Source organism: Emydura macquarii, unplaced genomic scaffold (assembly GCF_026122565.2).
Source record: "Emydura macquarii macquarii isolate MOO-44397 ecotype Brisbane River unplaced genomic scaffold, CSIRO-AGI_Emac_v2 contig_212, whole genome shotgun sequence".
Taxonomy (NCBI): Eukaryota; Metazoa; Chordata; order Testudines; family Chelidae; genus Emydura; species Emydura macquarii.
The window spans coordinates 12,541,709-12,554,391 of NW_027130349.1; the positions used below are offsets into that span (position 1 = coordinate 12,541,709).

At 40.0% G+C, this 12,683-nt stretch overlaps 1 protein-coding gene across 1 annotated transcript in view; it reads right to left on the reverse strand.

Moving 5' to 3' along the window:
• PIEZO2 (piezo type mechanosensitive ion channel component 2) overlaps nucleotides 1-12,683 on the reverse strand; it is a 427,523-nt gene that overhangs the window by 177,113 nt on the left and 237,727 nt on the right. Inside the window, 1 exon segment of the mRNA XM_067547859.1 lies at nucleotides 5,941-6,103. Within this exon segment, the coding sequence (XP_067403960.1) occupies nucleotides 5,941-6,103 (163 nt within the window).

Consider the following 12,683-nt stretch of genomic DNA (forward strand, 5'->3'; position numbering starts at 1 on the left):
GCTAGGAATTGACCCAGAACTCCTGAATTCCAGTACAGTGCTATGACCACAAGACTACCCTTCCTTGCTGACTTTCATTTGCTATACTTTTCTTTATTCAAGAACCTTTTGATCAAACATTTTTGAGATTCCAAACTGAGATTCAAGGGTAGTCTGAGCCTAAACCCAGTTCAGATTCTTGGACCTAAAGCACAAGACGAGGCAATTTTAGGGTCTTAAGTAGCATGGACAAGAATAAAGTTTGAGAGGGAAGGTGATAAGTACAGTGAGAACAAAACTAAAAATGTACATTCCAATTAAAATCAACACATCTGGTAAAGTTTAAGTTATGCAGTCATATAGGGATTTTTTTCCAGTCACTTATAGTACTAGACAATGCATAGATTCATAGATTATAAAGCCAGAAGGTACCAAAGTGTTCATCTAAACACAGGACTGCATAAACACAGGTCACAGAATTCATTCTTGTTTGAACTAGAGCAAATCATTTAGAAAAACATCCAATCTTTATTTTGAAATTGCCAGTGATGAAGAATTCATCACAATCCTTGGTAAATTTTTCCAATGATTAATTACCCTCACTCTTAAAAAATTGCCCCTTAATTCCAGTCAGAATTTGCCTAGCTTCAACTTCCAGCCATTGAACCTTGTTGTATGTCTTCTAGGCTGAAGATCCCATTATCAAATTTTTGTTTCCCACGTAGGTATTTAGGTATTTAGGCTGAAGATCCCATTATCAAATTTTTGTTTCCCACGTAGGTATTTACTTAACCTCCTCTTCAGGACCAGCCCTACATCAAATGGTGCCCCAAGCAAGAAGCATCTTTGGCACACCTCCCCCTCCATTTGTTAAACTTTTCCAGAAAGTCTGGAAGGTTCCACGAGATTCTACAAAGGTCCAGAACATTCTACAAGGTTAGTGAAAAATGTATCCATATGCAGAATATTTCAAACATTCTATTTTCCCTTTTGTTGCTAACAACAAAAACAGCACTGAGCCCGGTACCCCCTGAGCCCGACACCCCAGCCGGTCACCTGGATCTCCTGCCCCTATTTCTCTTTGTTAAGCCAAATAGATTGAACTACTGCACTCAATAAACTGCTCTGTTCTGTTCATTCCCTCTGAAACATCTGGCACTGACCACTATCGGAAGACAGGATATAGGACTAGCTGGATCATTGGTCTGACCCAATGGTCATTCTTATGTTTTTATGTTGAACTACTTGAGTCTATCACTATAAGGTATGTTTTCCAATTCTTTAAATCATTCTTATGGCCCTTCTCTGAACCCTCTCTCTAATTTATCAACATCCTTATTGAGCTGTGGATACCATAACTGGACACAGTATTTCCGCAGTGGTCACACCAGTGCCACGCACAGAAGTGTTATAACCTTCCTATTCCTACTCAAGAGTTCCCAGTTTATACATCCAAAGATTGCATTAGCCCTTTAGACCATGGTGTCGCACTAGGAGCCCATGTTTAGCTGATTATCAATCATGACCCCCAAGTCTTTTTCAGAGTCAGCTCTTCCCAGGAAAGAGCTCCCCATCCAGTAAGTATGGCCTATATTCTTTGTTCTGAGATGCAGGACTTTATATTTGGCTGTATTAAAACATATACTGTTTGCTTCCACCCAGTTTACAACAGTCAGTGACCTGTTCTCTTCATTATTTACCACTCTCCAAATCTTCATATTATCTGCAAACTTTATCAGTCAGAATTTTGTTTTCTTCAAGATATTGATAAAAATATTAACTATCATAAGACCATGAACTGATCCCAGTGGGGGCCCCCTAGAAACACACCCATTTGATGATGATTCCGCATTTACAATTGCATTTTGAGACCCATCAGCTAGCTAGTTTTTAGTCTTTTAGTGTGTAACATGTTAATTTTGTATTGTTCTAATTTTTGTAATCAAAATGTCATGTTACCTAATCAAATGCCTTTACAGAAGTCTAAGTATATTATATCAACACTATTGCAGTTATCAGTCAAACTTGCCATCTCATCCTAAACAGGATCTATTTTTCATAAACCCATGTTGACTGGCATAGTCTTCCACAGTATCAAGAAAAACAACTTCCTTTCTAATACCTATTAAACTGTATATACTGCATCTACCTTTTGGCACATAAAATCACCATCTGTTTCAGTGACTATTATACTTTCAGACACAGTTGGGAAGTTAACTTTTCTCTTTTCTTTTCTCTCCCCTCTCCACCCCATCTTTTATACCTTTTGACTGGCATTGTGCTTCTCAGAGTTTGCAGTCTGGGCCCTTCTCCAGCTGAATTCACCTGCTTTAGATTTTCTGAGCCCTAATAAAAGAAGGCCCGCAGACATGCTTGCTCCAAGTGTGCAACCATTAAGGGGTGGTAATGAGTTGGATTGCAGCCTGGTATCTGGCAAACCTTTCTACTTCATGACTCACTGCTAATTAAAACCACACTCCATGCTTATTGCTGGGACAGCATTACTTACAAATAATTGAGTGCCTCCCACCCCCTTTCCAGCTCTTCACAATACTGTACACATTTTTTCTTCTGGTGCAGGTCTGTTTCTCTTAAAGTTGGATACAGTATTATGAATCAAGATTTCCATATTTTCACTGATTCTTACTATCCTTAATTCCTTTGGGTTGAATATCAATACCCTTACATACACTGAATTGCATCTTGCTCTGTGAGCAGTCTCACTGATTTTCTTTTACAGATTATTTTAGGGGCACCATCTGTGGAGTAAAACACTACTCAGCATGAATAAGGGTATCAGAATTTGTTGCTTAACCACCAAGAATCTCTCATGTGGTGTGTAATTCAGGAGTGAACAGGTAAAGTGTGACCTTAACAATGTCTGAATATGAAAAATATCTTAATTTTTTCAGATCTTTTTGTACGTATATTTATATGTATATTTTATTTTGGAGGGTAGATGTGTTATTTTTGTTTTTTTACATTGCTTACCATCATGTAATTCCATGCCCTGAAAACAGAGAGAGCACTGAGAGTACATGGGAATTGTTTTATGCAAATAATTACCTGCCACAGATAAAACTGCAAGACACACTATTTGCTTTTGGGTGCATTTCAAGTTGTTGACTTTTTGATTTATAAAACCCTCTATGGCTTGGAATCTTGTAATCCTCACTTCTGGAATTTACTTCATTTGCTGGTACAATAAACCCCTAGATTGTTATCTTTGTGGCACAGTGCTAGGCTTATCACTTTTTCCGAGGCTTTTATTTGAAGGGTGAGCTATAACAATTGAAACCAATTAAAGATCTGGTCCAGTGTGCGTCCTAAAATATGGTAATCAGTAAGCCAGTGCAGTAGTTGAAGAAAGGGTGTTTTTATTTATTTATTTAGGTTTCCTTTTTAAACACACTCATCCAAAGCATAAATCCAAAATATCAATTAAAACCAACGTAAATGGGGCCAGTGTATGAATCGTTCAAAATCCCCTCAAACAAGGACACTCAGTGATAGGTTCCACATATGCATCATACTCCCTGCAGCCAACACAGCTACGTACAAAGTCCCAATATTATTATCTGCTTCTGTAGCATTTTATTATCACTCTTCCAAAGTAGTAAATATGACTACAGGATGGTATGTGCAGAACACCTACAGACAGTGGAAGTTGATATTTTTTTAAAATGTTTAACTTCTTCACTATTTTTTACTTCACTTTAAAAATGTATAGGTTATTCTGCTAAAACAAGTTGATTGTAAAAAAGAAATCAATGCTCTGTAAAATATTGATGTACATTTTCCCCCCAGTTTAAAATACTTATATGGCTATTTTTTTTACTTATTACATAAAAACATAGTCACTGTGTTTTGTAATCATATGCAAATAAACTATAATTATATATACAATTATAAACAAATTATGGCTGTGTTTTGCTATAAGGACACAAAAATTTAGACAAAAATTCTCTTGCACGCCCTCTCTCTGTCTCTTTAAAGAAAATTCTAACATCTAATTGGTGTGCAGATTGCCTTGAGGTAGTCCATGTTTGAAAGATCCCATTTAAAACCACATTCTGTTCTATTTAATCATTATTTACTAGTTCAGCTTTATTTTGCATTCCAAGCAAATTACCATGTAACCTTCTCTGCCTGCCATAGCTCAGCTTCATATGCCCTTCAGCACCCCTACCTCCGGATCACCTCCTCTTCACCCAGACTCCAGATGGGTCCCATCTCTAGCCTTAATCAAAAATGGATATCAAATCAGAGTCTCATAAAACCATCATTCAGGTACAGAGGCACCTGAATGAACCCTTTTCTTCTTCCAGTGTGCTTCTGTAATCAGATTTTTCCTATTTTATGCTTGGACAAATTTTCTGTACTGAAGATGAATGGCTTTAAAGATGTCGGCCAGAGTCTGCTTTAGTAACACACAACTTTCTTTTGAGAGAGGCAGATTGAACACGGCTTGCTTATCAGTTGTGTTCATGGGCCACTCTTCACAACACTTGGAACATCTCCCATTACAGATAAAGCACCAGATTCTAGCCTCTGTAAAGGCTTTTGTGCACCACTCAAGCAACAAGGAGCCTTAAAGCTCATTTTAACCAGCTTCCAGGATATTCAGCCTAGCCTGGTTGAGATATCAGGGCACGGCCAGAAGAAATGTGTGTGGCCAGGAGCTACAACGTTCAGTTGATCCCTGGCTGCCGATGAGAGCAACAGGCAGTGGGCCTAAAGCAGCTGATCTAATGTGCACCAGGAACTGACTGGCTTCTGGAAGCCCCAAAATACAGGCAAGGCAAATGTGACATAGAAGAACATTTTCTCTTTTTTTCCCATTCAGAACTGCACCAGAATGTATGACCTTTAGCCCACAAAGAGGTAGCTCACCTCCAAGTGCCTTTTCTGTATGAAATTACTAAGTTGTAATAATCCTCTCTGAAAAATCTCTTTACAATCAACTACAAAGAAAACAAAATCAAGGTGATGTTAGGGCTCTCACTTACACCAAAAACTGAGATTCAAGGCATTTAAACCAGCTTGACATTTTTGTCCTTACAAAAAAAAAAAATCACTCTGGTATTTACATTAGACACCATTACATAGTTTGGCCAATTCCTATTGTGACCAAATGGGCTTTATTTCTTAGTCAATTTGTGTCTCTATTTTGCCACTACGTGCCCAGAGTAGGCAAAGGCAATACAATTATTCACAGATTTAACAATTTCTTTCCAAAAAGCATGATGCATGAAGTGTCTTCCCTTCCAGATGCTGCGGTGCCTGGACATTAGGCTTTGGGAAATACGGACAGAAGCTGCAATCTCAAGCAATTTTGCAAACTATCTAGTAGTAAATCTGAACAAAACCCCCAATTCTGAGTACCCTCAAACTTTGGAAAAGAAACAGATCCAAATGTCATGGCTGGTTTGTCACCATAATGGGTTGAATCAAAACCCTGGATCTGAACACTTTGAACATTTGAAAAATGCAGACCTTTAGAGATTGATCAAAGATGCAACTTTTGCATAATTATCCTTTTTTTTTTTTTAAACTTTCCATTTTACTTCCTATGGACAGTGATTTTGGTATGCTTTTCTCCTTAAAAGCATTCGATTTTGTTTTCTGAAACCCAAGTCACTTTTAAATACATCCAGCAGTTGTGAGATATTTTTCAAATGTAGCTCAGACAAGGCCCCCCCAAAACAGTATTAACTAAAAGTCATGCTGACCAATACTGTCTAATTATTTTCCTATATTCCCCTGTCTGTCTGTCTCCATGTGTTGTCTCTTGCTCATCTTATAATTAGATGATAAACTCTTTGGAATGGGGACGGTCTTTTTGTTCTGTGTTTGTACAGCACCTAGCACAATGGCATTCATGACACGGGCTCCAAGGTAATAGAACACAAATAAACAATAACAATAAACATTATACAAGTATAAATGTGTATCTAATACCATTTCTTCATTTTCAAATTGTGTGTTGTACTGTGCTGCATCCTCTGTCACTGGCTTCAGAACCAGGTTTCTGCAGACAAGCCATATGGTCAAGCTAGCAATGAACATTCCAATATCTGGTACAAACACTCTGATCACGTTGCCAGCATCTGCTCCCTTCACACTGTATGGATTAAAAAAACAAAGGAAACATTTGTTAGTTCTAATTCTGTTTTGGATTGGAATATTAAGTTAGCTGGCCACCATTCTTTTAAAAGCATTGAAGAATACACGTCCAAGAGTGAAGGGATCAGTAATTTGTATAGCTGTGTATAGCTGCCATGTAATTACAGCATAAGTGATTCATTCCTAGTAGTGTGTTCTTGTGCAAATATTCCAACACATTGTTTGACTGATCAAAAGCCATTTTGTAGATCCTAAAGTTATTTAGTGGAGAGAATAAACTGAGCTAGAATCAACATTAAAATCTGACAGCTCTCAAGAACTCTCAGTCTAGTTCCAAGAGGACGGATGTGTACAAACACTATCTCAATCACCACCCTGGGTGGTATTCTTAGCAGGGAGAAAAAACTACTGCATGATCATGGAGGCAGAATTACATTCCCACCATCCTTATCCCTTAATCACGAGTGAGACATAGGTGGGCAGTACAGAGAAGCCGGAAGCCCAGTGAAATACCAGTACTATGAGAACAGTATTTCATTCTCTCTATATTTTGACACCTTTCAGGAGTGCTACATTTAAAAACGAAGAAAAATAAAATATTACATTTTATAATATTTAATGAAATGTTTCATGAAATGAAATGTTTTCTTTAACCAGATCCTTTAAATTCCACTTAATCTTTTTTGTCTTGTTTTTGTGCAACTTTAATAAATTGTAAAATTGTGTAACTATTGGAAATCCCATGACGCATACAGCATTCAGGAATATATACAAGCTGTCATTTTCCTTTTTCTACTTTTCACTGTCTGTTTCTTTAAAAAATAAATAAAAATTAATCACAAAAGCAACAGTTTAATCATTAAGTACTAATTAGTCAGAAAGTGCCATGTTTCTCCTTAGGACTTCCACTCCCTCCTCCTAAGTACCTGGATAGTTCAGAGAATTTAATGGAAAATACAGAATACACTGCTCTGTGCAGATTTAAATTATTTTGTCTGGGAACTATTACCTCTATGAGTTTGGATGCTGCAACTGAATTTGATTCATTTTGTTAACAGAGTTTAGACTTGAATTTAGCTGATACAATGACTGGTTTATTTAAGCTTCTGCATTGACTTGCTACACTTTTTAACTACTACTAACAGGATAGAAGCTTAATTATTTCAAAGTGTACCGTGTAAGGCTGCCAAGCATGAAGTTAGCATATTTTAAAAACATAGTTTCAATATTAAGTGACTTTTTAAAATAATACACATCTAGAACTATTTTCAATCTTAACGATTGCAGTGGATTCTGGGAACACACAGGTATAGATGAGTAGGCTAGATTATCAGCTCAGTGCCTGAACTTTATTACTTAATAAGAATAACCTGACATACCTTTTAGGGTATATTAAAATTATTATCTCTGTTTCTCTCTGTGTATATCCTAGCAATGGTGAAATTTATATAAGAACTCTTTTCTAAGGAGCAACTGGTAACTGGGTATCATTCCAGTATTTTTGGAGTCACCAAAATATGTCTAACACATCACTGCTAAGAATCAATGCTGCATATAGTAAAAGAAATACATAATTGCCTACAGGATTTTTGCCCATTAGTGCACCACACAGGGTCAAATCCTACAGTTTTTAACTCAGGCAAAATCCAGATTGGACCTCATTTTTCACTGCCTCACACCATGCAGAGTCATTTATGCTCGTGCAAAAAGGGTACACAATGCTAAGAATTAAGAATGTTAGTTTTTAATACCCACTTTTCACAGGTGTGAATGACTACACATGGTGCAACATGCTGCTCGAGCTAGCATGCTAAAATAGCAGTGTGGATGTTATGCCACTGGTGGTAGCTTGGGCTAGTGCAAGTCTGTCTATACAGACTGTGAGTCATACCTCCCAATACAGTGTAGTCATCCCCTCAAGCCTTACCGTAATTCCTTTCTTTACCCTTGATTCAAATAGACTTGAATCCAATTGATTAGATGACCCTACAGGAAAGTTAATGAAGACTTAATTGCAAAAGAAAATAGAACCCTAGCATATTATTTCAATCTTCCTGATTTATGAATCTCTCAGCTATTACGCTCTTGTAGTATTAAACTGGAGTGATCATGCATTATATCAGAGAGAAAGTAGGTGAAATAATATCTCTTATTGGACCAACTTCTGTTGGTGAAAGAGACAAGCTTTTGAGCTTCACAGAGAAGAAAGCCTCTCTCTTTCACCAACAGAAGTTGTTCCAATAAGAGTATTATCTCACTCACTGTGTATGTCTCCTATCCTGGGACCAACATGGCTACAAGAACACTGCACACATGCATTATATGACAACTGGGTATCTTGAAACTGTTTTGGCCAATGCTTTCAAGAGGTACTATAGCAAAGATTGAAATGCTCAGGGAAGGCTTGCAAGACAGTCAACAGATTATGGTGTAGCCTCTTTATTACTAGAGCACGGGCCTATTTCCTGTGTTGCTGCTTCAAATAGACAATGCTATAGAACTGAATGGTATATTAGGATGTAAGACAATATGTTCAGCACCACAGAAAGTGAAGGTTTGAGGGATGTGAAGTACATTTCTCGATGCAGTGGCACTTATTGTAATAGATAGAGATTAACTGGACAAACCTCTAAGACTGCACTTGCTGCTTTGGTAGAAGGCAATGAAAAATTATCCACTGGATAAGTGTAATTAACACCCCAATGTATTTATGATACTATATATAAATAAATAAATAAATAAATCAGTTTTGATTATCTTGATAGTTATGTTGAGGATTGGGTTCTTACAGCTGTTGCTCTAAACAGGTGCAGCACAATTTTGAATTGTTGCCTTATACTCTGCTTGCCCATTCTGATTAAAAAAAGAGTCAATACACCATAAAGATCCCACAAGGATTTAGTCTACTGTTAACATATTAAATTTGCACAATTCACTGTTAAAATGGATCTGATCTGTTCCTATGAAATAATTCTAGGAATGGACCATTTTAGTACACACTTAGTGAGACTCTTCTAGAAATAAAACCTCTACAAAATGTAATATGCGTCATATTGTTTAAAATTCAGATCTATTGGATCCAATCAGCTACACTAGGATAGATTAAAAAGGTGGATCCTAACACACCAGTAGTTCTCAGAAGTATACATCCCTATGTGTTCAGGCTCCATTTCCTCTGCAAATCACATTCCAGAAAACAACGTGAAAGTCTGTTCTGTCAAATTGTGTGCGTTGTTGCTCACAGTTCCTTTCATTAAGCAAAATCAAGTGCCTGTAGGATTTTACCAAATGCATAATGAAATATGATATTGTGAGAAATGGGATTTAAAACAGGAGTTAAGACTGGAAGGCCAAAGCCCAAACTGTAATAGTTGGTGCCACCTGCACAACAAAAAGAATGGAAAGGATTTATAGATTGACTGCAGTTTTTCTACACTCATTAAGGACTCCACTCACACATGGCTGTATTTTGCTAACATTGTGCTCTTCATTCCCAAAAGAACCTCACTGAAGAAGCTGAAACAGAATGGCCATGAAAGAACATACAGCATATCTCCTTAAGAATCAATTTTTCCCCCTGCAAGAATTATATTGGACCATGAATTGGCAAAGATCTTGATCCCTAGTTAGCCTGGCACCATGCATTTGGCTAAACTCAAGAGTTTGCCTTAAGGGTTAATTTTTCTATTAATATACACTATTGTCAAGAGTTTATAACAAAACTATAAACATGTTCTGGGATGAAATTTGACATAATAAGCACCAGCTTGAATGATTATTTTCAATATTTAAAGAAAAATGGGCTAAGCCATTTTAAAAGCTTGTTCTATAGGAGGAGCAAAAAATAAGTTAGGGATTTGAAACATCAAGTAGAATTGACTGCACATTTTTGAAGACAAAAATAACTATGTTAGGGTTGCCATAGCTCCTTTTTTATTCTGTGGGATAAAAAAAAAAGAGATGCTATGACTTTCACATCCATATGTGAAGCTGTTATGTCCAGGGCTGGGCGCACCAGGAGCATCTGCCCCCACAACCCTACATTTGTTAATCTTTTGAATACCTTATTTTTATTACATTTGTAATTCACTCATTCTTCACTAACCTCCTAGACTGTTCTGGATCTTTGTAGAATCTCGTGGAAAACTATATTTTCCTCAAACCTCTAGAATGTTGTCAGCCATACCCTCACAGGTCTATAAGGTGTGGGGCATCACCAGTCAGTCAATGAAATATATCCTTTCTTAGTCACTACTGTGGCAGATAGCCGAGTACACCCTAGTGGGCCTCACGCTTCCATTGCTTGTAGTGGGTCAGGGCATCTCCAGCCACTCCAGTTTCCCCGAGGAGGGGGTAGGGACCCGGGCCCACCCACTCCTCCGGGTCCCAGCCCAGGGGCCCTGTGAGAAGCAGTTATGTGCTGCTGGCACCATGCTCCCAGCTGCAAACTCTCTTCCCCTGGGCTAATTTTCCCCCTCCTTCTGGCTTCTTGAGCCTGGTACCTTCCTCCAGCCTGCTCTTCCACAGAATCTCTGCACTCTGGTCTGTTCCTCCTCGCAATCAGTACTCCTACGCACCGCACGGCACGGCACTCCTGCTCCTCCCAGCTCCAGTCAGAGGGTTTTTATGGAGCACCTGGCTGGTCCCTAATTAGCCCCTGTTGCTCCTAATTGCCCCCTAAACGACTCTCAGCTAAACTGCAGGGAACAGAGCCCGGAGCATTCTGAGGCTTACATATCTCCCTTCAATCACTTTTCTAGAGCCTTCTGCCTTCGCTATATCACACTACTTACACTCTTCAAGTCTTAAAACACAAGTACACTTTCACAATTACACAATAAAACAAGGTTCACAATACCGCAGCTGGGCTTTCATTTCACTTCACTTCTTTCTTATGTCTCACTGACTGACTGGCGATGCCTTATATAGCCGTGAGGGCATGGATGACAACATTTTACGTGGTTCGAGAAAAATGCAGTTCTCAGAAAGTCTGGAAGGTTCCACAAGATTCTACAAAGTCCAGAACATTCTAGGTTGTTAGTGAAAAATACGGACATTCACATTCGGAATACCTGAAACATTTTACTTCAAATACTCTATTTTCCCTTTTCTCACTAACAACAAAAACAGCACCACGAGCTCGGCATCCTCACAAGCCCAGCATCTCAGATGGTTGCCTGGGTTACCTGCCCCTAAATCTGGCCCTGGTTATGTCACTATCACACCAACATGACCCCAAAACAGTTTTCCTCTCCTGTCCAACTGAATCCGCCTGGTGTCTCTAGTGTTATACTTAGATAATAAACTCTTTGTGGAGGGATCACCTTTTTGTTCTGTGTCTGTACAGCATCCAGCATAATGGGTTCCTGATTTACTGGGAGGTTCCTAGATGGTACATCAGAAATAATAAAAATAATATCCAAATTAAATTTGCTATTTCAGGTGTCCTGCAATCTAACTCTGAGGTTCTCAAAGTTGGGGGCATACCCCTCTAGTGGATGGATGCAGGAGCAACGCCAGGCTGAGAGCGGGGCTGGGCGGTGGTGGGGACCCCAGCACCTCACACAGGCAGCCCCGGGCCGGTGTTGGGTGACCCTTTGGAGGGGGGGGCGGAGGCAGGGTGACGCTGCTGGCGGAGTGGGGGACACTTTGCATTGCTGCCGCATAGCTCCCATAGCAGCACCCCCGTTGGTGCCAGGCACACTCCCCGCACTGCTGCCGGCAGCCACTGCCCGTCTCAGCCCCCTGCACCTCCCCGCCGCTGCCAGGCATGCTCCCCTGCTGGCAGCCACTGCTGCTGCAGCCGTTGCCACCCCTGCTCCCTGCCGCAGCTGCTGCCACCCCTGCTCCCTGCTTTTTTCTGAAAGTGGGGAGGGGGGCATTTGGGGGAAGGGGGATGCAATTGTGACACAAAGGTCCACAGGGGGCTCCATTTAAGAAGTTTGAGAACCACTGATCTAACTAATAACTATTGCTTCTAGGGCCCAATCCTACATAGGTCCTATCGACTTTGTGGGAGCAGGATAGAACCCTTAAGCCAGGGGTGGGCAAACTTCAGCCCATGGGCCACATACGGCCCGTCTGAGCTTTTCATCAGGCTCTCCAGCTCAACCAGTGGTCCGTGAGCTCCACTGAGGTGGTCCATGGAAAGGTTGTGGAACAAGCTGTGCGGCATGGTGGAGGCCACTTCCACTCCCAGCCCTGCACCTTCTCCCCGCCCCTCTCAAACCACGTGGGCCCAGCGACACCCTGACTGGAGACACTCCCAGAGCATTAATAGCCCGCCGTACAATTTCTATACTCAGATGTGGCCCTCAAGCCAAAATGTTTGTCCACCCCTGCCTTAAGCCAAAATCCAGACCTAAAACCCCAGTGAGAGAAGTCTGGAAGACACTGAGGAGATGTATGAGTGAGAAATCCTTTCCTAAGATGAGGTGCAACTGCAGAAATGCAGTACCCCTGTAGCTGGAGAGTGGAGCAGCCATGCATGTATTCCCTGCCCTGTGCAGTGAAATTGCACCAATTCCTATGCACTGAGGCTTTGGGCAGCTGTGGATGTGAGAGGCCTGCATTTGCCC